Source organism: Balaenoptera acutorostrata, chromosome 10 (genome assembly GCF_949987535.1).
Source record: "Balaenoptera acutorostrata chromosome 10, mBalAcu1.1, whole genome shotgun sequence".
NCBI lineage: Eukaryota > Metazoa > Chordata > Mammalia > Artiodactyla > Balaenopteridae > Balaenoptera > Balaenoptera acutorostrata.
Window position 1 is genome coordinate 39,441,076 of NC_080073.1, and position 26,334 is coordinate 39,467,409.

A 26,334-nucleotide genomic window follows, 5' to 3' on the forward strand; every position below is an offset into this window, starting at 1 on the left:
TCAGAAGCCATCATCACTGCTATCAAAACCCAGGTCATAGAGCATATTCTTCCCTGGCTCCTTGCACTGAGGGGGCTCTTTTCCGACGTTGAGGTCACTGAACCAGCTCATCTGTTGGTCCGCCTGGGAACTGTGAGAAAGCAGGCTGTTGTCTTGGGAAGCATGCCCACTGTACTGCAAGAGATTCCCTTGCACTGCCCTTGCTGTCTTACTAGGCATGACTGTTCCTCTCAGAGCAGAGCAGACTGGTTTTGTGGGGCTCCTGGGACCCTGAAGATGCAGGGGCTGAGCAAGGGGTTCCTGCCGCCCCAGCGGGGGCCTTTGTGGGATGGAAACTGGAGGGTGAGGATATTTAGAATTGGAAGCACAGGTTTTGCTTGGGGTTTGTTCTTGCTTCCTGGCTAGAAGCCTCCTTCTGGGGGCTTTCCTGGGATGCTGCTTCTTGTCTTTCCCCCCTCTTTCTACAGTTCTGCCTTTCTGTTTAGTCACCAATCTTTGTTCACAAGGGTTACACGAAAACATGCCTTTGGCTTGACATTTTTGGCAGTTGTTCTTAATGCTGGTTGCAAAGTTGTTTAAATCCAGGGATATAAGCCGCGAAGCTCCTTGGGAAACCAGGTCCCTGTCTTCAGGAATCTTGTGGCCCAGGACGCCAGAGCCATGGTTCTCAGAGCCTGTTTTAGTAATAGCACAATTCTGGCAGTTAGTCTGCACTGCCTTGTCCTTGATTTGCCTGTTTCTTTTGCCAGTTCCAACTGCCAGCGGCACAGCCTCTTCTTGGAGAGCACTACTCTTTGCTCCCTCACCCCAGACGCCAGACTCCCCAGGCCTCAAGGAGCCCACACTAAGATTGCATGCAGTAGGGAGGGCCTGGGCCTGCCACATAACTGGTTCCTCAGAGGCATATTTCTCCTGCATGGTGAAACTGAGGCTCTGGGCCAGAGGTGGTGAAGTCTGAGAAGCACTGTCCTTCACATGTCTGGGTATCCGAGGGACAGAGATCAATTGATTTAGCTCTGCTAGCACACTGGGCATATTCAGCTGGCCTAGCTGCTCACACAGCTGCTGCAAGTCCTTACTCTGCTGAGCAACTAAAACTTCAAGGTGCTTCAGGTTGGACTTCATTTCTATAAACTCTGCTTGTCTCTAAAGAAAGGCAGTGAGAAAGAAGGGAGTTACGGACAGTGCAACTCAGAATGCACAATATAACGTGTGAACAAAACAAAGGATGGGCCACCAGATCAAAACCTTGTCCCTTGCTGGGTACGATACAGGGGATACATGGCTACGCTCTGGAGCAGGGTCCCTAGGGTCCACATCATGCCAGAGAACCTTGGGAAAGGAAGCTGGCCTCTACCCTGGCCTGTTACCAAGGGGCCTGTGGTGGCCTCTGTTCTTGGCTGAAATTTGCAATTTTAAAGGTGTCTCTCTAGGTCTTAGTAACAAAGCCAGAAACACACTTGAGGAAAGGGGTCAGGGTCTACACTTACACCTTCAAATCTCTTTTGCAACTCAAGGATGGCCTGTTCCATGTTGCATTTGTCCCGCACTGTTTCCAACACCAGATCACTCTGGGCCTTCGTGGTCTCTTGCACTAAATACAAAACAATGACAATTTACCACATGAAGACTATGGTATGCCCCACCCTGCCCAGGCCACAGTCGTGGAGAGGGAGAAGCTGGAACCCGGCACGGGCTACCAGAGCCTGCTCTGCCAACACCCAGAACTCTAACCATCCAGATCAGCCCTGGTGAGGAGAGAAAACAAGAACAGGGTGGTTCCTCCACTGTCTCTTCTTCCCTCCCTCCCTGAGAACATCCTGGCCAAAGCAGACTCAACCTTAGCACCTGCTGGGGTCTCTGAAACCTGCTGCCCAGATCATGGCACCAACGTCCTCTTTGGCCAGCCTTCTTGGCCCTGTCATCAGAGTGATCTTTCTAGAATGTAGATATGATCATGCCTCCTCTGAAACGGTCACTGGAACTTTCAATGGTACCCCACAGGCCACTGGATGAAGTCCAAATCTTTCAATAAATTGGCTAACAAGACCCAGGCTCACTTCCCTTTAACTTACTATCCTCTGCATCTCTGAGCTCTGCCTAAGCAATCTCTCTTCCACCATTGGCTTTTGTACATGCTGTTCCCTTGGTTCACAGTACTCCTGCTTCCATCCCTCAGGAATGGGAGAAAAAAAAAAAAAAAAAGGATCCTCAGAATGATGGTGAAGTCCTAAGAAGAGGACATAAAGCATAGCCTGCCCAATCTGGAGCTGGAGGCTGAGCTCCAGGCAGGACATCTCTAATGAAAAAGTGAAACAGAAAGACTCCCCAATGTGTTTGAACATATTAATTGGAGATTTACAGTTTTATCTGAAAGTTTATTATCAGACACTGTGCTAGGTGTATGGAAACAATCTTGAACAAAACTACTTACATGAACTTTGCAGTCTTGAAGAAGAAAAAAATAACAAGTAAACAAACATGCACATTAATAAATGAAAATGGTGATAAGTGCTCTGATAGGAAATATAATAAAAATAAGAGGGTGGGGGCACCTACTTTAGATAAGGTCATCAGAGATAGAGTCATGTAAGGTGAAACCAGAAAGATAAGGAGCAGCTAGCCCTGCAAAGATTAGGGAAAGGTTATTCAGCTAGAGGAAACAGCAAGTGCAAAATTTCTGAGGCAAGAAAGAGCCTGTGATGACTAGGAATAGACAAGCCAGTGTGGTCTTGGGGGAAAAAAAGTAAAAACTGGTAAATTTTATGTTATGTGTATTTTACCACAATAAAAAATGTAAGAATTTTTTTAGAAAGCGAATTTTCTATTACTCAACACAAGTTAAATTCCATGTGTCAACCAATTAGAAAAAGGCCGTTTACTTATATTTCAAATACTGGATTTCTGCCCCTAAACTCAATTAGTGAAATATTTTTCCAGACATCCATGTTGATATTTGTAGTAGAAAGCAAATGTAATTATCCTACCCTAGTTGAGTTCCTAAATATCAATGTTTCTTAGGAACAGAAAATGAGGAAGGCAAGCAAAGTTTTCAATTCTAGATTCAGTACTCAGTAAGCATCAGTCTGTGGTCCCACATATTCTTTCTTTGTCCTTGGGAAACATATGTTCAGGGTCTTCTCCTTTAAAGAGCTTTTGTATTGAGCTATTACTTCCAAAGTCTATTGAATTTTTTTCTTTTAAAAACTATAACAGTATAGGGACTTCCCTGGCAGTCCAGTGGTTAAGACTCTGCGCTCTCAATGCAGGGGGCACAGATTTGATTCCTGGTGGGGGATCTAAGATCCTGCATGCTGCATGGCGCAGCCAAAAACAAAACAAAACTATAACAGTATAAACAGGCATACAATGAAAAATGATCGAATCTCTCCCATGCAGACCTTGGTCCCGCTTCCTGGATTTAACGTTATGAGCAGTTTCTGGAATTTTGTATCAATACATGTGCATATCCCCGTTTAGGTTATAGATCCTGTGTGTGTGTGTGCGCGTGCGTGCGTGTGTGTGTGTGTGTGTGTGTGTGTGTGTCTTCTCTAGAAGGAGACTTATTTCATTTCTGCTTTGTCTATAAACAGATTTTTAGCTTTTTAGTAAAAATGCCTTTTAAAATCCACTTCCATATTCTGGACAATATCTCTAGTTTTTTCTCCCTCCCTCCCTTCCTTTCTTTTTTTTTTTTTTTTCTGCAAAAAGCTTTATTGTTTCCATTTGGTCCAAGGCTTGGGAGGTGTCCAGGGTGGTTAAAAAGCTGCCTAGTGGCTGCAGAGAGGGGCTTCAGGCAGAAGCTCTGACACCAGAAGGGCTCCTCAAAGGCCACTGGGCTTCAGAGGCTCCTAGTCGTGCTTGAGGGTAAGCCTTTCGAAGAGATATTGGCCCAGCCCAGCCTGGGGACCAGCCAGCCTGGGGAGATTAGTCAGGTGGTCGCCATCTTCTTGATGAGCTTCACCTGCTCCTCCAGGAAGCAGCTCTCCCGGAAGTCACAGAGGTGGGGGTCTGTGCGGGCAGAACCCAGGGCGTGCAGGTCCACAAGGACCTGGTTTAGGTTCTTCTCCCTGAGCACGGCGGCTTCCATAGCGTCCTGGGTTTTACTCCACTCATCTTGAGATAGCTTTGGCCGCTGTGCTGGTTTTGCATTTTCAAGAGACACTCGGCGCCCTCACGATTCTCCTCAGCCAATTCACAGAAAAAGTGACCCATGCCCTCCAGAGCCACATCATCACTACCAGAGAGAGGTAGGTGTAAGAGGCCTGCAGATGCATGTTGACCAGGCAGTTGACGGTAGCCTCCACCTTGGTGGAATAATTCTGACGAATCCGGGAACTCATGGTTGATCGGTAATAAGGAGTTAAGCTCAAAAAATGGTGTTGGCTGGTCCCAGTGGCCGAGGATAGCTGAGTGGCTGATTGTGAAGGTTGTGACTGGAAAAAAGGATGGGGGGTGGTCAGAGTTTGGAGCAAGGGGCATCCCTGCATCTGGTCCATCCGAACACTGTTGAAGTAAGAGACAGATCTGAGGGACCGCCGAGCGCACTGCCAATATCTCTCTTTTGTGAAGATGATTTTGTTTAGGGACTTCCCTGGTGGTCCAGTGGGTAGGCCTCTGCACTCCCAATGCAGGGGGCCCAGTTTCGATCCCTGGTCAGGGAACTAGTTCCCGCATGCATGCCACAACTAAGAGCCTGCGTGCCACAACTAAAGATGCGGCCTGCCACAACTAAGACCTGGTGCAGCCGAAATAAATAATTAATATTTTTTAGAAAAAAGATGATTTTGTTTGGCCTGAGGCGTCCCAGCACTGGAGCTTACAGGCTGTTGGGTGGGGCCAGGTCTCGGTGCCATGGCCGCAAAATGTCTGCCTCCAGACAGAGTTCACGTCCCTGCTATGTCCACCACCAGCTTTTATGACCCCAGAGAAGGCCATAGCCACCCCCGCCCCCCGCCTCCCCAGGAGACCCTACAAGACCAGCAGGTAGGTCTGGCCCCGACTTCTGTGGAGTCACTGCTTTTGCCCGGGGACCCAGTGCGTGCAGGACCTTGTGCACACCCTCCAAGCGTGGAGTCTCTGTTTTCCCCAGTCGTGTGGCGCTCCTGCAATCAAGCCCTGCTGCCCTTCAAAGCCAAATGCTCTGGGGGCTCTTCCTCCCCATGCCAGATCCCTAGGCTGGGGAGCCTGGCGCGGGGCTCGGAGCTCTCACTCCTGTGAGAGAACTTCTGTGATATAATTACTCTCCAGTTTGTGGGTCGCCCACCCGGGTGGTATGGGATTTGATTATATTGTGAGTGCGCCACTCCTACCGTCTCGTGGTTTCTTCTTTATGTCTTTGGATGTAGAATATCTTTTTTTGGTAGACTCCAGTCTTTTTTTATCGATGGTTGTTCAGCAGTTAGTTGTGATTCTGGTGTGCTCGTGAGAGGAGGTGAGCTCAAGGTCCTCCTACTCGCCGCCACCTTGTCTCTGTCCTTGAAGATGATTTTGTTTATTTCTATTTTAGTGATTTGACAAGGGCTCCATTGAGATGAGGTCATATTCTGATGCTTTTCCACTGATGGCCAGTGATTTTCCTTTAACTCTAGTTTTGCTCTCCCTGCTGTGCTAATGAAAGCCGCCTGAGAAAAGGTCTGGAAGCCTCTATGTACAAGAGGAGTTTGCTCAGTCCCCCTTTTTCTCAGGATACCCTTCCCAATTTTCACTGACTGATCTCACTCCTCCACAAGATGTGTCCTGGAGCAAACTATGTGCACATAAGCAGCACCTTGCTGTTTTCATTTAACAATTAATAAATATTTCCATTCCAACATGGTTCATATAGATGGACCTCATTCTTCTCAACAATTATATGTGCCTTGCTCAGAAAGGCATTTCTCACTCTAAAATTATAAAAATGTTGCTCATGCTTCTTACAGTTCTTTTAATGATTTAATCACCACACAATATATTGATTCATATGGAATTAATTTTGACGTATGGAGTTATCTATTTTCCAAAAGAGTCATTCTCTGATTTTGATAGTGGCCCCTCCTTTTTATTCTCCTAATGACCATATTTTTCAATAGAACTTATACGTATTAGGTGAAAGTACTGCTTTCTACTAATTACCCCACCTAAACCCAAGATAAAGTGAGATGTGGATGGCCTTGGTAATTTATTCTATTACTCTGGTCCTTGGTGTCCTCAGCTGAAGAAGAAGAGGAGTTAGATTAGATGGCCTTGAGTGATCCTTCTCGTTGTACAGGCAGAATGTGACTGGGGAAAGATTTCATGACCTCATTCTGTGAAGGTATAAATTACATAATAACCCAAGACAGTGCTTTCACATAGTATCTTCCCCCTTCCCTTACAAGCACAGTGAGTGCATACTGAAAGCCTGCAGAATGCACTGACTGGCAAGTTCAGTGCTCTAGGCTAGCTGGACTGGGCCTAGCTATATGACAGGGGATTTGCCTGGTTCCTCTCTCAATGACTAACTTCCTGCTCCTGATCACTACCTACCAAGAAAGGGAATGATTCTGGACAGGATCCTTGTGCCTATTTTTAAGAACAACCTGGCTTTTAATTAATGTAGTGCCACAGTGTTTGTTACTGTTTGCCTTATCAATGTGGCTCTCTTGAGTCTTAAGCTCTGAAAGTTAAGAAACCGTCAGGGGTGAAGGATCAGGATCCCCATGCCTACTATAAGCCAGACTCAGTTCTACTCCTCTCTCTGCCTTCATCCTGTGTTGGGGCCTTGAGCACTTCCATTCCCTATTCTGGGCCTTAAATGCCACACATTTGCTGCAATTCTCCTTTTTGTACTTCAGCCAGTTTTAAACATAACAAGTAAAGAGAGTGCTTTCCTTGCACACTTAAAATGAGTTATTTTATCATGTGAAGCAAAGAAAGCATCCCTTTTCCTTCTGCTCTTTGTCTTGCTTCTTCTTGTGAGGGTAACAGTCCCACGCTTCCAGAACTGGTTTCCAAGCAGATGCACAGTTGCCCTGTGTGTGGGATATTCAGGTTGGAAGCCAGCAGACAGTACAGTGCTTCTTTGTAGACAGATGGGGATTAATTTCTAAGTTACACAAAGGCATTAATTTTTGTAAATCATGAGCAATCCATCCCATGGCATTTGAATAAGTTGACTTCAATTTGTTTAAAATAAAAAATAAACACACAGACAAATGCAAACAAGTGCAGATGCAGTCATCATCTTGCTGTTTAGCTGAGAAGCTGTTGGTTCCAGGGAAGTGTTCACCTAAGGAGACCTGTGTAATGGTTAAATAAGGGCCTGAACCATGGTTTCACCTAAATGTAAATCACTAATTGGCAGAGCAGAGGACTTTACAAACCACAGACTGTAACTGAAATTGAGAAAGATGCTGTGATTCACTACAAAACAGCTCTCATTGAAATGAAGGCAGCAAGAAGAACAGTAGGTGACTAGAGTATTTCTAACTCCTAAAGGAGCACTGGCTTTATTTCTAAGTCCTAAGGGAGCAAGGGAGCCTTTATAGACAACACAGCCAGCAATTCATTTGAGAACCAGGGATGCCCTTGATTCACTTCAGGCAGTGAGATGAGAAACCTGGTAGAACTGTCTGCCCTGAGGCAGCAGGGTTACTGGGTGGAGGATTGGTGCTTCAGAAAAGGCATAGAGGGACCAGGGCATTCCATATAGAGGTGGAGCCCACTACATAGTTCAGCTCCACACCTCTTCAGGGCTAATCTTATGTACCCATTCTCTCATCTGAAACACTGTATGGAACCTCACCACTGGCAGAAATCTGGCTAGGGTCAGAAAGTTCACATTCACTGCTCACCAGTGCCCCCTGCTGATAACCTCAAACTCTAGACACTCACATGTCTTGGCCACAGTTTCCAAAGAATCCCAAATAGATTGGCTTCTGAAACTGAGATGTTCCTCAGATTTTTCCACAGATGTCTGTAACTAAGAAACCCAAAATTAGGAAATAATTCACAGACTGTTGCATTATTTTATTAACTTGGTGAACTGTCATTTAATGATAAAAAAAGGGTAGTTAAAATATTGCTATTCTACACGAACAGAAGTCAATACAATATAATTATTAAACTTCTTAAAATGCAAGATGTTCTAATGCCTTGAAATGTGGCATACTTACCCTGTTAATGCTTTCTTTGATATGGGAAATGAAATTGTATAGAGTCTCACTAAAATAGGAGAGAAAAAAGAAAGTAAATCTTTGCGAAATATTGAAACAGTATGTAACAGAATTGATTCCATGAACATGGCTGGACTCTACCTAGTGCAGCATCAAAACGGTGCTTGATCAGAGTTGAAGACTCAACTCTGAGAAACCTTAGTGCCCAGATGGAAAAAAGGAGAACACTGACTTTTCCTGATCATTTCCAAAGCAAAACACATTTTTGTTTTTTATTTTTTTTTATTTTTTTTTTTTGAGAGCTTACATTTTTATTAATTTTTTTTTAACTTTGAGTTTATTTATTTATTTTTTATTTATGGCTGTGTTGGGTCTTCGTTTCTGTGCGAGGGCTTTCTCTAGTTGCGGCAAGTGGGGGCCACTCTTCATCGCGGTGCGCGGGCCTCTCGTTATCGCAGCCTCTCTTGTTGCGGAGCACAGGCTCCAGACGCGCAGGCTCAGTAATTGTGGCTCACGGGCCTAGTTGCTCCGCGGCATGTGGGATCCTCCCAGACCAAGGCTCGAACCCGTGTCCCCTGCATTGGCAGGCAGATTCTCAACCACTGCGCCACCAGGGAAGCCCCTTGTTTTTTAAAATTTACTCTACATGGATCTTAAATGAGGTTGCATTTTAGCAATTCAAGTGGTTACTACAGTAGAACAGACCAGCTTTCATTTTTATGGCAAACATGGCTTCAGAGGATAGTGACTTCTTTCTGATAGCCCAAAATTCCTGGATACATCTTAGTCTAATGACTATTATTTTGACAGTAAGAATGAGATAATATAGAGACAGTTCTGGGAACAATATTAATTTCTAATGAAAAAGAAATTTTCACAATTATTCCTCAAATAAATATCCCTCTTTTGAAAAAAATCAGACAAGGGTCGTCATTAAAAATTTTTACAGATTTTTGTTTCTTTAATCTATACAAATGCAAATATCAATTTTTGAACCCCAATAGGACAACTCTTCATACCAAAGTCTTATGGATGCTCCAAAAGACTGACTTTATTTTTTTAATTTTTTTTTATCTATGTATAGTATCATGTCATCTGCAAAGAGTGACAGTTTTACTTCTTTTCCAATTTGTATTCTTGTTATTTCTTTTTGTTCTCTGATTGCCGTGGCTAGGACTTCCAAAACTATGTTGAATAATAGTGGTGAGAGTGGACATCCTTGTCTTGTTCCTGATCTTAGAGGAAATGCTTTCAGTTTTTCACCATTGAGAATGATGTTTGCTGTGGGTTTGTCATATATGGCCTTTATTATGTTGAGGTAGGTTCCCTCTATGCCCACTTTCTGGAGAGTTTTTGTCATAAATGGGTGTTGAATTTTGTCAAAAGCTTTTTCTGCATCTATTGAGATGATCATGTGGTTTTTATTCTTCAATTTGTTAATATGGTGTATCACATTGATTGATTTGCGTATATTGAAGAATCCTTGCATCCCTGGGATAAATCCCACTTGATCATGGTGTATGATCCTTTTAATGTGTTGTTGGATTCTGTTTGCTAGTATTTTGTTGAGGATTTTTGCATCTATATTCATCAGTGATATTGGTCTGTAATTTTCTTTTTTTGTAGTATCTTTGTCTGGTTTTGGTATCAGGGTGAAGGTGGCCTCATAGAATGAGTTTGGGAGTGTTCCTTCCTCTGCAATGTTTTGGAAGAGTTTGAGGAGGATGGGTGTTAGCTCTTTTCTAAATGTTTGATAGAATTCACCCGTGAAGCCATCTGGTCCTGAACTTTTGTTTGTTGGAAGATTTTTAATCACGGTTTGAATTTCATTACTTGTGATTGGTCTGTTCATATTTTCTGCTTCTTCCTGGTTCAGTCTTGGAAGGTTATACCTTTCTAAGAATTTGTCCATTTCTTCCAGGTTGTCCATTTTATTGGCATAGAGTTGCTTGTAGTAGTCTCTTATGATGCTTTGTATTTCTGTGGTGTCCATCGTAACTTCTCCTTTTTTTATTTCTGATTTTATTGATTTGAGTCCTCTCCCTCTTTTTTTTGATGAGTCTGGCTAAACGTTTATCAATTTTGTTTATCTTCTCAAAGAACCAGCTTTTAGTTTTATTGAGTCTTTGTTATTGTTTTCTTTGTTTCTATTTCATTTATTTCTGCTCTGATCTTTATGATTTCTTTCCTTCTGCTAACTTTGGGTTTTGTTTGTTCTTCTTTCTCTAGTTCCTTTAGGTGTAAGGTTAGATTGTTTATTTGAGATTTTTCTTGTTTCCTTTTTAAAATTTATTTATTTATTTATTTATTTTAGGCTGTGTTGGGTCTTCGTTGCTGTGCGCAGGCTTTCTCTAGTTGTGGCAGATGGGGGCTACTCTTCGTTGTGGTACACGGGCTTCTCATTGCAGTGGCTTCTCTTGTTGTTGAGCATGGGCTCTAGGTGCACGGGCTTCAGTAGCTGTGGCACGCAGGCTCAGTAGTTGTGGCTTGCAGGCTCTAGAGCGCAGGCTCAGTAATTGTGGTGCACAGGCTTAGTTGCTCCACGGCATGTGGGATCTTCCTGGACCAGGGCTGGAACCCGTGTCCCCTGCATTGGCAGGTGGATTCTTAACCACTGCGCTACCAGGGAAGTCCCTCTTGTTTCTTGAGGTAGGATTGTATTGCTGTAAACTTCCCTCTTAGAACTGCTTTTGCTGCATCCCATAGGTTTTGGATCGTCGTGTTTTCGTTGTCATTTGTCTCTAGGTATTTTTTGATTTCCTCTTTGATTTTTTTCAGTGATCTCTTGGTTATTTAGTAATGTATTGTTTAGCCTCCATGTGTTTGTGTTTTTTACGTTTTTTTCCCTGTAATTTATTTCTAAGCTCATAGCGTTGTGGTCAGAAAAGATGCTTGATATGATTTCAATTTTCTTAAATTTACTGAGGCTTGATTTGTGACCCAAGATGTGATCTATTCTGGAGAATGTTCCATGTGCACTTGAGAGGAAAGTGTAATCTGCTGTTTTTGGATGGAATGTCCTATAAATATCAATTAAATCTATCTGGTATTGTGTCATTTAAAGCTTGTGTTTCCTTATTAATTTTCTGTCTGGATGACCTGTCCATTGGTGTAAGTGAGGTGTTAAAGTACCCCACTATTATTGTGTTACTGTCAATTTCCTCTTTTATAGCTGTTAGCAGTTGCCTTATGTATTGAGGTGCTCCTATGTTGGGTGCATATATATTTATAATTGTCATATCTTCTTCTTGGATTGATCCCTAGATCATTATGTAGTGTCCTTCCTTGTCTCTTGTAACATTCTTTATTTTAAAGTCTATTTTATCTGATATGAGTATTGCTACTCCAGCTTTCTTTTGATTTCCATTTGCATGGAATATCTTTTTCCATCCCCTCGCTTTCAGTCTGAATGTGTCCCTAGGTCTGAAGTGGGTCTCTTGTAGACAGCATATATATGGGTCTTGTTTTTGTATCCATTCAGCAAGCCTGTGTCTTTTGGTTGGAGCATTTAATCCATTCACGTTTAGGGTAATTATCGATATGTATGTTCCTATTACCATTTTCTTAATTGTTTTGGGTTTGTTTTTGTAGGTCCTTTTCTTCTCTTGTGTTTCCCACTTAGAGAAGTTCCTTTAGCATTTGTTGTAGAGCTGGTTTGGTGGTGCTGAATTCTCTTAGCTTTTGCTCGTCTGTAAAGCTTTTGATTTCTCCATCGAATCTGAATGAGATCCTTGCCAGGTAGAGTAATCTTGGTTGTAGGTTCTTCCCTTTCATCATTTTAAATATATCATGCCACTCCCTTCTGGCTTGTAGAGTTTCTGCTGAGAAATCAGCTGTTAACCTTATGGAAGTTCCCTTGTATGTTATTTGTCATTTTTTCCCTTGTTGCTTTTAATAATTTTTCTTTGTCTTTAATTTTTGTCAGTTTGATTACTATGTGTCTTAGCATGTTTCTCCTTGGGTTTATCTTGCCTGGGACTCTCTGTGCGTCCTGGACTTGGGTGGCTATTTCCTTTCCCATGTTAGGGAAGTTTTCGACCATAATCTCTTCAAATATTTTCTCGGGTCCTTTCTCTCTCTTTTCTCCTCCTGGGACCCCTATAATGCAAATGTTGGTGCACTTAATGTTGTCCCAGAGGTCTTTTAGGGTGTCTTCATTTCTTTTCATTCATTTTTCTTTATTCTGTTTCATGGCAGTGAATTCCACCCATTCTGTCTTCCAGGTCACTTATCCATTCTTCTGCCTCAGTTATTCTGCTATTGATTCCTTCTAGTGTATTTTTCATTTCAGTTATTGTATTGTTCATCTCTGTTTGTTTGTTCTTTAATTCTTCTAGGTGTTTGTTCTTTAATTCTTCTAGATCTTTGTTAAACTTTTCTTGCATCTTCTCGATCCTTGCCTCCATTCTTTTCCTGAGGTCCTGGATCATCTTCACTATCATTATTCTGAATTCTTTTTCTGGAAGGTTGCCTATCTCCACTTCATTTCGTTGTTTTTCTGGAGTTTTATCTTGTTCCTTCATCTGGTACATAGTCCTCTGCCTTTTCATTTTGTCTGTCTTTCTGTGAATGTGGCTTTCATTCCACAGGCTGCAGGATTGTCCAAAAGACTGACTTTAATAGAAGAATTTGATAGAATCATTTGGAAATCTACAAACCTTATGGTTTTATGAATAAGATTAAGACATTACCTGAAAACAATAAAAATATTAAAATGAAAAAAAAATTAATGAATTAAGGATGAGAACAGAATGCTATTAAAGTATAAAAGCAGAGACTAAGAAAGGGAACTTATAAATTAAAAATAGCAGAAATTAAACAAATTGAATAACTAGAAGATACAGTATGGAAATATGATGGAAAACAGAACAAAAGATAAAGAGATGAAAAATAAGTAGGTAGAAAAAAAAAAAAATTAGAGGATCAATGCAGGAGATTCAATGCATGCCCAAAATTGGAGATCCAGGAAAAAAGAAGAGTGAAAAGGGGGTTTTCAAAGATATAATAAAAGAAAAATTCCCAAAATCGAAAGACACAAGTTATAAGTCAAAAGTAATTCCCCAATGCCCAGGGCTATGACGAGCCATATCAAACCACATTGCTGTAAAATTTCCAAACTCTAAGGATAGTGAGAAGATCCTAAAAATTTCCAGAAATAAAAAAGCAAGTGACATACACAGGATCAGGAATCAGAATGGCAGCAGACCTCTTAAAAGCACACAGAAAGCTATAAGGCAATGGAGCAATGCTTTAGAAATTTTGAACAAAAAGAACTTCCAGTCTTGTACAAGGACATAGCTGTGCCAATTGCTTGTAGTCATCATCTGTTCTGAGTGGTCAGTACTCAAGTTGGTTTTTTTTTTTTAATTACTTTATTGAGGTATGGATTAACACACAAAAAGCTGTGCATATTTAATGTATACAAGTTTGGAGATAAGTATACAACTGTGAAACCATCTCCACAATCTATGCCATAAATATATACATCACCTCCAAAAGTTTCCTTCCACCCTCTTTATTTATTAGTAGTAGGGATAATAACACTTTAAAAAGATCTACCCTCTCACCAAATTTTAAAGTATACAACAGAGCATTGTCAAGTATAGGCACTATGCTGTACAGGTCTCTAGGATTTATTCATCTTGTATAAACTGAAACTTTGTACCCTTTGACTAATTCCGCCTGTTTCCCCCACAACTCCCCCACCAACAACCACCATTCTACTCTCTGCTCCTATGAGTTTGATTATTTTACACTCCTCATATAAGTGGAAGCATATAGTTAGTATTTGTCCTTCTATGTCTGGCTTATTTCATTTAGCATAATGTCCTCCAGGTTCATTCATGTTGTCACAACTGGAAGGATTTCCTTCTTTTTTAAGGCTGAAAAATATTTCATTGTATGTACATACCACATTTTCTTTTCCATTCATCCATTGATAGATATTTAGGTTATTTCCATGTCTTGGCTATTGTAAATAATGCTGCAATGAACATGAGAGTGCAGATATCTCTTCAAGATCCTGATTTCAATTCCTTTGAGTATATACTTAGAAGTGGAATTGCTGGATCATATGGTAGTTCTATTTATAATTTTTTGTGGAACCTCCATACTGTTTTCTAAAGTGGCGGCACCAGGGAATTCCCTGGCAGTCCAGTGGTTAGGACTCTGCGCTTTCACTGCCGAGGACGCAGGTTTGATCCCTGGTCAGGGAACTGAGGTCCTGTAAGCCACGCAGTATGGCCAAAAAAAATTTTTTTCTTTTAAATTAGAAAAAATAAAGTGGCTGCACCAATTTCCACTCCCACCAACAGTGTACAAGAGTTCCCTTTTCTCCATATACTTGCCAGCATTTGTTATTAATTTTTTTAATGATAGCCATTCTGACAGGTGTGAGATGATATCTAATTGTGGTTTTGATAAGCATTTCCCTGATAATTAGCAAAGTTGAGCACTTTTCATATACCTGATGGCCATTAGTATGTCTTCTTTGGAGAACTATCTATTCAATTCTTTTGCTTGTCTTTTAATCAGGATATTTTGTTTTTTTGTTTTTGTTTGTTTGTTTGTTTTTGCTATTGGGTTGTAGGTGTTCCTTATAGGTTTTATATTAACCCTTTATCAGATATATGGTTTGCAAATATTTTCTATCCCATGGGTTGCCTTTTCATTTTCTTTTTTTTCTTTTTTTCTTTTGGCAGCATCGGGTCTTCATTGCTGCATGTGGGCTTTCTCTAGTTGCGGTGAGCCAGGGCTACTCTTCGTTGAGGTGCATGGGCTTCTCATTGTGGTGGCTTCTCTTGTTGCAGAGCACGGGCTCTAGGTGTGTGGGCTTCAGTAGTTGTGGCACGTGGGCTCAGTAGTTGTGGCTCGCGCGCTCTAGAGCGCGGGCTCAGTAGTTGTGGCACACGGGCTTAGTTGCTCTGCAGCATGTGGGATCTTCCCAGACCAGGGATCAAACCCGTGTCCCCTGCATTGGCAGGCAGATTCTTAATCACTGTGCCACCAGGAAAGTCTGCCTTTTCATTTTCTTTGTTTCGTTTGCTGTGCAGAAACTTTTTACAGTTGACCCTTAAACAACATAGGTTTGATATTCATGGGTCCACTTATATGCAGATTTTTTTCAATAAATATAGTTGGCCCTCTGTGTTCGAGGGTTTTGCATGTGCAGATTCATGCAACCATGGACAGAAATTTCCATCTGCAGTTGGTTGAGTTTGTGGATTCAAAACCTGAAGATATAGAGGGCTGACTATGGGACTTGAGCATCAGTGGATTTTGGTATGTGTAGGGTCTCCTGGAACCAATCTCCTTTGGATACTGAGGGACGCCTGTAGTTTGATGTAATCCCACTTGTCTATTTTTCCTTTTGTTGCCTGTGCTTTTGGTGTCATATCCAAGACATCATTGCCAGGACCAACATCAAGAAGCTTTTTCCCTATGTTTTCTTCTAGGTGTTCTACGGTTTCAAGTCTCATGTTTAAGTCTTTAATCCATTTTGAGTTGACTTTTGTGTATGGTATAAGATAAGGGTCCTTTTCCATTCTTTTGCATAAGGACCCAGTTTTCCCAACATCATTTGTTGGAAAGATTATCATTATCTCATTGTGTGTTCTTGGCATGTCTCATGCTGTATTAAACATTTAAAACATAACCCCCTAAATGGTCCATATAATAGAATACAGTGCAACCACAGAAATGATTTTGTAGATGAAACAGAAATATAATCATTTAATATTATTAAATTTAAAAAACAGATTGCAAAATAGTCCATAGGAAACAATCCCATTTTTATTTTTGAAAATACACAAAAATAGGGCTTCCCTGGTGGTGCAGTGGTTAAGAATCCGCAGGCCAATGCAGGGGACATGGGTTCAAGCCCTGGTCCGGGAAGATCCCACATGCAGCAGAGCAACTAAGCTCGTGCGCCACAACTATTGAGCCTGCACTCTAGAGCCCGCGAGCCACAACTACTGAAGCCCGTGCGCCTAGAGCCCATGCTCCACAACCAGAGAAGCCACTGCAATGAGAAGCCTGTGCACCGCAACGAAGAGTAGCCCCTGCTCGCCGCAACTAGAGAAAGCCCGCACGCAGCAACAAAGACCCAACGCAGCCAAAAATAATAAATAAATAAAATAAATAAATTTAAAAAGAAAGAAAGAAAATACTCAGAAATAGAGCAGAGTTACATAAAACAGTGTTAGTGGTGGTTCACAGAGTAAGCTGATTCAGAGGCAGACTTGAAAATCTGACAGACCCAAGATCTCTGCCCAAAACTCCCACTCAGTTTAGATGTGCTCCCTTGGATGGAGTCTTTCCTGACGCCCCCAGTCAAAGCTGGAAGCCTGTCCTCAGGACTCCCAAAGCATTCGATGAAACCTCTACTACAGAATCTACAAATTTATACTTAGAGTGAAAAGTCTAGATTCTTTATTTTAGTTTGTTCTGCATCTGACCCTCTTTCCTGTTTGAGGAGTTCCTCAGGTTAGGGATCTTGGGGAGGAGCAGAGTCTCTTTCCTTCTCTTGAGGCTGAGGGTGCCAGAGGTTTGCTTTCTGAGCTTTTCCTGAACCCTGGGCTCTCCCCTCACACACGCCTTGCCAGACTGGGAGTCAGGAGAAAAAGACTGTGAGCTCTCTTTTCTGGTTGCTGTGGCAATAGTAGTAGAAAGATGGAGCGCCATGGGACTGATAAAAGTGTCCAGGGCTCGGGACTTCCCTGATGATCCAGTGGTTAAGACTTCGCCTTCCAGTGCAGGGGGTGCAGGTTCGATCCCTGGTCAGGGAGCTAAGATCCCACATGCCTCGCAGCCAAAAAACAATAAAACAATCACCAAAAAAAACCCCAAAAACATAAAACAGAAGCAATTTTGTAACAAATTCAATAAAGATCTTAAAAAGGGACCACATCAAAAAAAAAAGAAAGAAAGAAAAGTGTCCAGGACTACACTGACTACAATGCAGGGAAGGGTCTAGTGCACTCTGGGCAGGGGTTAGTGGGCAGCAGAATCTGCCCTGGACTAATTTTGAGACTTTGTTTGGGAAGTTGTCCATGGCAGGTAGTTGTTGGCAATTGTACGACTGTGGCAGAAACTTAAATTGGCCTCATTTTCTTCCTTGGAAATTAGATTCCTGATCCTCATCCACCATGCACTGCCACCCAGATAGATGACATTCCCTGACTCCCTTGCATCTAGGTGTGGCCATGTGAGTAAATTTTAGCCACTGTGAGATATAAGCAAAAGTGTTGCATGCAACTTCTAAGAAGAATCCTAGGGAATTCCCTGGCAGTCCAGTGGTTAGGACTCTGTGCTTTCACTGCCGTGGGCCTGGGTTCAATCCCTGGTCGGGGAACTGAGATCCTGCAAGCTACATGGCGTGGCCAAGAAAAAAAAAAAGAATCCTAAAGGGACGGGAAGATACCCTTCTTCCTTCGCTCATCCATCAGCTGTTTGGAACTCTGATGTAACAGCTGGAATTCCAGCAGCCTCCAAGCACTGTGAGGATGGCGGGGGCAGGGGGCAGTCATACTTCAGGGATGGCAGACAACACTGCTGGAAGGAGCCAGATCCTTGAGGTCCATGGAGCCATCATTCTAGCCCTGGACCACACACTTCAGGATGATTCTTGCATTAAAGAAAAATAAACATCTTTAAAAAACTTCTATTATTATAATGAGAATGAGTGTATATACGTCAATGCAGCTGAACATAATCTTAACTAATAAAATGAACCACCCAATATCTTTTAATAACTTTTAACACTTTAAAAAATTTAAATTAACATATGAAATTAATTTGTATGTGTGTGTGTGTGTGTGTACACAGTTCTATGAGTTTTAACACAAAATTAGGATTCATGTAACCACCATCACAACCAGGATATAAGACAGTATCCAAAAAAAATCCTTCATGCTGTCTCTTTGTGGTAAAGTCCAGCCCACACCCATAACCCTTGGTAATCACTGATCTGATACCCATCCCTATAGTTTTGCTTTTCTCAGAATGTCATTTAAATGGAATCATAGAGTATGTAACCTTTGTGATTTCTTTCGCTTAGCATAGTGCTCTTGAGATTCAACCATGTTGTTGTATAGCAATAGTTTATTCCTTTTCATTGCTGAGTAGTGTTCCATCGTATGGACATACCATAGTTTGTTTATGCACTCATACATCGAAGGACATTTGGGTTGTGCCAAGTTTTTGGTGATTATGAGCAAGGCTACTATAAACGTTATTGCATAGGCTTCTGTGTAAACATAAATTTTCATTTATCTAGGATAAATACCTAGGAGTAGAACTGCAAAGGCATATAGTAAATTATGTTTAATTTTATAAGAAACTGTCCAACTTTTCCAAAGGGGCTGTATCATTTTGCATTTCCACCAGCAAGATTTCCATTTGGTCTATATCCTTGCTCGGCACTTGGTATTGTCAGTTTTTGTTTGTTTTAATTTTAGCCACGCTAACAGATAAGCAGTAATATCTCATTATGATTTCAATTTTTATTTCCAAAATGGCTAATGGTGTTGAGAAACTTTTCATGTATTTATTTGCCATCCATATGTTTTCTTTTTTTAAAAAAAATTTATTTATTTTATTTATTTATTTTTGGTTGTGTTGGGTGTTTGTTGCTGCATGCAGGCTTTCTCTAGTTGCAGCGAGTGGGGGCTACTCTTCCCTGCGGTGCATGGGTTTCTCATTGCAGTGGCTTCTCTTGTTGCGGAGCACAGGCTCTAGGCATGTGGGCTTCAGTAGTTGTGGCACACAGGCTCAGTAGTTGTGACTCATGGGCTCTAGAGCACAGGCTCAGTAGTTGCAGCGCACGGGCTTAGTTGCTCCGTGGCATGTGGGATCTTCCCGGACCAGGGCTCGAATCTGTGTCCCCTGCATTGGCAGGTGGATTCTTAACCACTGCGCCACCAGGGAAGTCCCCATGGTTCGTTTTATAATCTATTTGTGGTCCTTAGGTTATTCATTGGTTATGAGACTGATCTGTTTTCTCAAATATGACTGATTAAAAAATAAGAATCTGGGTAATGGATATCCATTGTCTGGTGTGCCCAGCATCCAGCTCTAATGGGGAATTGCTTCTTTCTGCATCCACAAAGTGATTCTGGTGAGGACTTCCAGTCACAGCCCCCTCCCCTCACCCCCCCCACAACCTAATAAACAAGCCCATCAGAAGCTTTCACTAGGATTTTCAAATTGTAACTAAGGGGTGAGAGTCTCTTTTTCTGTGTTAATAGGAAGCTGGTCTCTAGTAGGAGAGAATGAAGTATAGATGGAGAGAGAAGCAAAGAAAAGAGACAGATTCTGATTTCATTTCATTCCGTCCTTCCCAGATTGGTTAAGAGAGCTAATATATCCTCCTTTTTGTCCAGGCTAGTTTGAGGTGGGTTTTTATTTGAGTCATAACAAATGCAATCTGAATGATTAAGGCTTCTTTTGAGATATCTTAACCTCATATGCCCTTTCTATACATTTGGGAAAACATGTACTTTCAAAACACAATATGTAAATCCATGTCTTATTGATTTGTAGCATCTCTTTATGTTTGAACTCTGTACCATGCCTTATCATTTTCCTCCTTCCAAATTTACAGTGGTATGCTTTCTCTTTCTCATTTAAAAATTTCTCATTCCTCACCACATTTCTGATAAGCACTTATTGACAGAAAACAAGGAATCTAAAATCTTGGGGTTTGTTTTTGCCAGAATTTATTAAAATTATGATTTTTTGCTTAGCATTTAAATCAATATCGTAAGCTTGAAATTTTTTAAATAGAGAAGTGATTCTTCAGTGTCCTTATCATCTGTTCTCTCTATATAAATACTATTTATTTTTTGCCAGCCATCTTGTAAATAAACATTAACAGAAACTCATTTCTGAGAATTCCCTGGCGGTCCAGTGGTTAGGACTCCATGCTCTCACTGCCGAGGGCCTGGGTTCAATCCCTGGTCTGGGAACTAAGATCCCACAAGCCACATGGCCAAAAAAAAAAAGAAACTCATGTCACTACAAAAAAAAGAAGGAAATGAAAAATGAAATAAAGAAAGGAAGGGAGGGAGGAAGGAAATATCAAGAAGGACTTAATGTTTCAAAAAAAGTTTTTTTTAGCTACAGAAATCTTATTTGTTTGTTTGTTTATTTGTTTGGCTGCACTGGGTCTTAGTTGCAGTATGCCGGATCTTTTTTTTTAAGTTGCGGCATGTGGGATCTAGTTCCCCTACCAGGGATCAAACCCGGGCCCCCTGCATTGGGAGCATGGAGTCTTAGCCACTGGACCAGCAGGGAAGTGCCTTAGCTACAGAAATCTTGATCAAACAAAATGTAATCCAAAAGCCCAGAGAACAAAAAAATTAAGACTAATTTATCTGAAGCAGTAAGATGAGAGGAGCCTGCTCATCTGCAGTACTCTACAATCGTTATGAGTCCTAGAGCCTAGATTCCTAGGGGAAAGAAGTCTGTCAGCATCTGGGAAATGTTTATTTATCAGCAGAATCAAACACTTCGTATAGAGCATTTTGCTTTGCTCACTAAAGGAATGTAAATATACAGTGGAAAAGATACCTAATCTTTTAAAGAATTCCTAATTTTAAAGAATTCCTAATCTAGAATTTTTAAAGAAATTCTGGCTCTTTCGACATGAAAGTACTAGTGGTGATGCTAAGTGATACATCTTTACTGTTACAGAAATAATAAAGTATATTTCTGCTTGGGTGTTATGATTTCTATGATACCTAAAGATGTCCTGTTAATAACTTACTACCAAGAAATGAACAAGTTAATTTCCTCAGTGACTGCCACTTATTCATTTGCAAATTAATATAGTAGCCCTAATATTTGCTTATATATATACACACACACATATATATGTAGCAAATAAGAATATGTATAAAATTTAGGGTATATCTTTAAAAATACCATTTCAAAGTGAGAAAATCAGCCTGAACTATGACTTAAGAATTCATGTGCTATATTCTTGACCCTAAAACAAATGTTAACTAATTTCCTAATTCTGATGATCTGGAAAAAAAAAAAATTAAAGGGCAGAATTTTAGGCAGAATAAATATAACATTACTTGAATATTGCATTTCTCTGAGAAGTTCTTTAGCTTAATATTCAGAGAGACCAAAACTGTGGCAGCCATAAGTCACACTGACAAGAAAGCAAATAAAGAGTAATTATTAGATGAGCTGTAAAGGCAAGAATGCTCTCATGCTGAAACTGAATTTTTCGACTACTGACATTCCATCTTATGTTTCGCTCAGAAGAGAGGAGCTGTCTCATCCACTTGAAAGGTTTGTGTACCTGTCACATTTGTCTTTTGCACTTTTCTTTTTCTCCTCAAACTGTTCCAAGAGGCCTTTTGATTTTCCAACTGACAAAGGAAGAGGAAATAAGCCTCCATCTTTTGTATCTCTTCCAAACAGCTGGGGTTTTGTTTGGTACTTTGTGAAAATACTAGGTTCACTCTGTTCAGTGGAAAAAAAAAAAAATCATAGCATTTCACACATAAAAATATTTATAGCATGCACTATTATCTATACAAAGCAGAGTCACACTTAAGTGCAAACCATAAAATACAATATAGCATGTAGTATTTCCTTTTTATTTCATATGTACCAGAAAATTATATTAAAACAAAGCAACTCTTTTTACTAATATAATTTCTGCCTTACCAGACCAGAGGTATTTAAAATGTCAGCTAAAATGGCTTAAAATCAATTGCATAAATTTAAAGGCAGCAACAGAAAATTATGCTGTCTTGAGATGATGTGTTAAAGTTTTTATATTAATAAGTTTAACTCAAATTGCTGTTGCTCAGTTGATGATGAACTAGACTTGTTGATAAATTTGACATGTGATGCAGGCATATGGTGAGCCATTTCCTGCATTCTGAGGCAAAACTTACTCTGGAACATTCAGGCAGTACATTTACTCCTTCATATCACTGGGTACCAATTTTTGTACTAAAATATTTATCTCAGATCATACCTTACTAACTTAAAGTATCGACCTAATCTTATTCATTAAGTCCCTATATGATGCAGTTAAGTCTGTGTATAAAGTTAAATCTGGTTCTACATCAAAATAAGTAAATATATAAAAATATTTCTGACTCACAAAAGAAGATAGGCTGGTCTCAAAAAATCAAGAGATTCTGTTCCTCATTCTGGCCCTTATTCATCAACTTAGGCCTCAATATCCTCATCTCCTTCTTCAAGGAGTTAAATGTCATGCAATATTTGGCACTCCCTAGCAGTAGTCAAAGTACTGGCACTATTCTAATATATTGTTTTAGTAATGGGAGAAAATGCAAATATAAACATGTTTTCCATTTCACACTACCAAGTCAAATGAGTCACCAGTCAAGCACAAATCTATTTAGGACAGTAATCCTTAGAGATGTACAACTCTAAAATATAACCCAGCAGAATAAGTCTTCTTTACAGTTTATGTCCATAATGACTGTGAAACATGTGCAGAGAAATTCTGGAATTCAGACTTACATCCAGAGAATTCTGTTGTGACTGTTTTGGATGTCTCAGGTGGACACCAAAGTCCAAGGGTGTTGACGGGGTCTCTGAACTTTCTGGACAGAACTGGGATCCAAAAAGGAACTGGGAATCACTGAGACTAGAGTAATCAGTCTGATTATTATTCCAGTTAGATGACTTAGTGGCCCTGAAATTAAGCAAGAAAATACAAGTATATCAAGTGGGCAAATGAAACCATAATTCAAAACTATTTTAGAATATTCTGGGAAGAATGCTAGCTTTTTTTGACCTCCTAGTTCCCTGCACACTGCCAGTACTACCTGTAAAGAAACAAGGAAATTTTGAATGCCAGACATTTCGATTACAACAACCTGGGAACAATCAGATGGAATTTCACACATTAAGGACTAACACCATTATTCCTTGTACTATAACATTATGGACTATAACACCATTTTGGAGATCAAAGTTCACAAAATCTTTAGGGATTAAGAGAACATTATCTTTTAAAAGGTTGAATTTGTTCATCACTAAGGGAATAGATTAAAAATAAAATATGGCTTATGCATATAACTGATGCAGTAGTCAGAAGCAATAAGCTAGATTTACATATAACCATATGGATAAGTCTCAAAAATATAATTTTTGAGTGCAGAAAAAGTAAAAATTTAATGAACTCTCTCATACATTAATGTAATTTATTTAATTTATTTTTGGCTGTGTTGGGTCTTCGTTTCTGTGCAAGGGCTTTCTCTAGTTGCGGCAAGCGGGGGCCACCCACTCTTCATCGCGGTACGCGGGCCTCTCACTATCGCGGCCTCTCGTTGCAGAGCACAGGCTCCAGACGCGCAGGCTCAGTAGTTGTGGCTCACGGGCCCAGTTGCTCCGCAGCATGTGGGATCTTCCCAGACCAGGGCTCGAACCCGTGTCCCCTGCATTGGCAGGCAGATTCTCAACCACTGCGCCACCAGGGAAGCCCCATTAATGTAATTTATAAGGCTACATCACACACACCAAACAAGTATGTAACGGAGTATGTAGAAGGTTAATTGGAAGGATACATATTAACTCTCCTAGATTTTGTTGTCTATAGGGAAGGAAAGGAGCAGGATTGGAGGGAGAGAAGGAGCTATAATACAACAAACACAAGATAGACCTAGATATGGACTGAATGTTTGTGTCCTCCCAAAGTTCACGTGTTGAAGCCCTAAGCTCTATTTTGATGGTTTTTGGAAGTGGGGCCTTTAGAAGGTAATTAGGGTTTGATGAGGTGAGGAGAGTGGGACCCTCATGATGGGATTAGTGCCCTTTTTAAAAAAAAAAAAAAAGAGGGTGGGGGTGGGGAGGGGGAATGGGGAGGTTAGTTTTTAAAATTTATTTACTTATTTATTTATTTATTTATCTTTGGCTGTGTTGGGTCTTCGTCTCTGCACGAGGGCTTTCCCTAGTTGCGGCAAGCGGGGGCCACTCCTCATCGCGGTGCGCAGGCCTCTCACCATCGCAGCCTCTCTTGTTGCAGAGCACAGGCTCCAGACGCACAGGCTCAGTAGCTGTGGCTCACGGGCCCAGTTGCTCCGCGGCATGTGGGATCCTCCCAGACCAGGGCCCGAACCCGTGTCCCCTGCATTGGCAGTAGGACTCTCAACCACTGCACCACCAGGGAAGCCCCTAGTGTCCTTTTAAGAAAGGACCAAAGAGCTTGCCCTCATTCCTTCTCTCTCCACCATGTGAGGACACAGAAAAAGGCAGCTGTCTGCAAGCCAAGAAGGGAGTCCTCACCCAAAACCAATCATGCTGGATAGGGTTCTAGGACTTTCAATCTTCAGAACCGTGAGAAAATAAATTTCTGTTGTTTAAGCCATCCAGTTTATTGTACTCTGTTATGGCAGCCCGAGCAGACTAAAATAGGCCTCATCCAGACTGAAGAATATGATCAACTCAGGTTTGCACACAGAAAGATCCATTAAACATTGTGTTATTCCCTTTCACACTTTTAGTGTCTTATCCTTGCTTGTTCTAAATACTTCCAGCTGTGGACTTCCAACTTGCTTCCCATGGATACCTATGCCAGTCTAAATCTCACATATGAAGGGGATAATGATATTGATAATGATACAATCACACTTGAACACAGTGTACTAAGCCTACTACAGAGACAGCACAGAAGTGGACAGACAAGTAAAACATATAGTCTTCAAGTTTTTACTTGAAAGACAACTCAGTAACAATTTGTGTTACTTAATGCTGTTGTGTAACCCAAGAAAACATGCTTTTCATTAAAACACACACATGCAGATCATTCCTTTTCCAAATGTTAGATTTAAAATAGATAGCCTATAAGTACATATTCTAAGCTAAAGCTATCATTATTTATTAATACAAGGCAAAAAGAAACCCTACTTGTTCAGAACAGAGAAATTATTTTGACTCATAGAATCATTTTCTAAGATTAGCTAAGGTAATAGGCTGCACACATATAATATGGTTTGCATAATCACTGCTCAAAATAGCTAAATAGCTCTCTGTGACTCCCCTCTTAGGTCAAAGAGAATAATTAGCTGGGCTGGAAAAGAAACAGCTCTGTAAGCCTACAGAAGTCCTGTAGGATTTACATCTTAAAGCTACGATCTGGAATTAAGCATAGATTTTTTTTTTCCCCTACTCTGTATCAACTGTAAGCTCTTTTTTTCTTTTTAAGAAAAATAACAACAACAACAATGTTTTAGGTTTTTTGCTGTCTTTAGGAAAGTGTTAGGAAGAAAAGAAACTATCCAATGATAAAAGCAAACCAAAACAATTGGAAATCCCTTAATATATACTACTTCTGGGGTACGCCCACCAAGTTAGCAATGGCAGGCCTACTATATGGCTAGTGGACACCAATCTAAGTACCTCAGTGGAGTAGTAGAGCAGGCAGTATCTCAATGAGCCCTGTCAACAGATGGAGTGGTTCTTGATTTCATGGTGCCTACAAATTGTACTACACAATTGAACACTTATCTGAACATTGTCTTGAGTTTGATCCTTGCTGTTTCAATAGCAATTGCTCCAAATGAGGTGAGAGTTTCCAGATGCTGGACCAGTGTAACTCTCATAGTCCCTAGGTCCAGTGCTGGACCAGTGTTACTCAATTAACACACATAGCCATTGATACTGCTTTTATAATCAGAAAATAGGCAAAAGGAAAAAGACAAATATGGGAGGGTGCAGTGGTGACAAGAGAGGGGAAGAGAAAGGGAAGAAGCTATATCGGGTAACCCTATTACTATAAACTAATAGGAAGGGGAGCCTGTTTCTATGAAACCAATGCAACTATAAGATCCTCTTAAGTATCAGAGTATATAACCAGAAAACTTACCCAGAGCCTGAGGGAATACTGAGCATCTCTTTGATATTCCAGACATTAAAATTCATGTCTTACAATTATTCCTTTTAAAAAGAAGAGAGGAACATTAATTTAAAAGGTTAATATACTATAATTTTTTCCAAAGATTACTTTACTGGTGACTATTATATGTAGATGAGGACATCTCAGCAGTTATATTCGCATCCAACTGGTGAAAATTCCCATAACCTATGTGCCAGAAATAGGTTTTGTGGTTTGTTTGTTTTGGAGTTTTTTTGCAGTTAAATTGCATACAAATTCCCCTCCTTAATACCAGAAAGAGCCCAGCCACCTGTGAAACAGTAAATTTGC

General features: G+C 40.7%; 1 protein-coding gene and 1 pseudogene across 1 annotated transcript; both read right to left on the minus strand.

Annotated features, from left to right (window-relative positions):
* On the minus strand, window positions 1-26,051 carry IHO1 (interactor of HORMAD1 1). Its single transcript, XM_007168740.3, has 7 exons — window positions 25,996-26,051; window positions 22,650-22,824; window positions 21,448-21,611; window positions 8,136-8,184; window positions 7,855-7,942; window positions 1,491-1,594; window positions 1-1,146 (listed from the first exon to the last, which is right to left on the minus strand). The coding sequence occupies exons 1-7, from the start codon at window positions 26,049-26,051 to the stop codon at window positions 1-3; spliced, it is 1,782 nt and encodes a 593-aa protein (XP_007168802.1).
* Window positions 3,852-4,343, minus strand: LOC114236166 (ferritin light chain-like; annotated as a pseudogene).
* Window positions 26,052-26,334: the final 283 nt, after the last annotated feature.

What these genes read in the sequence shown, in the direction of transcription:
- IHO1 (XM_007168740.3), bottom strand. Translation starts at nt 26,051, where the DNA reads ATGAATTTTAATGTCTGGAATATCAAAGAGATGCTCAGTATTCCCTCA. An exon ending in CACAACAGAATTCTCTGGAT is followed by an intron (nt 21,612 to 22,649) that starts GTAAGTCTGAAT and finishes TCCACTGAACAG; the next exon opens with AGTGAACCTAGTATTTTCAC. An exon ending in TCAAAGAAAGCATTAACAGG is followed by an intron (nt 7,943 to 8,135) that starts GTAAGTATGCCA and finishes TGGGTTTCTTAG; the next exon opens with TTACAGACATCTGTGGAAAA.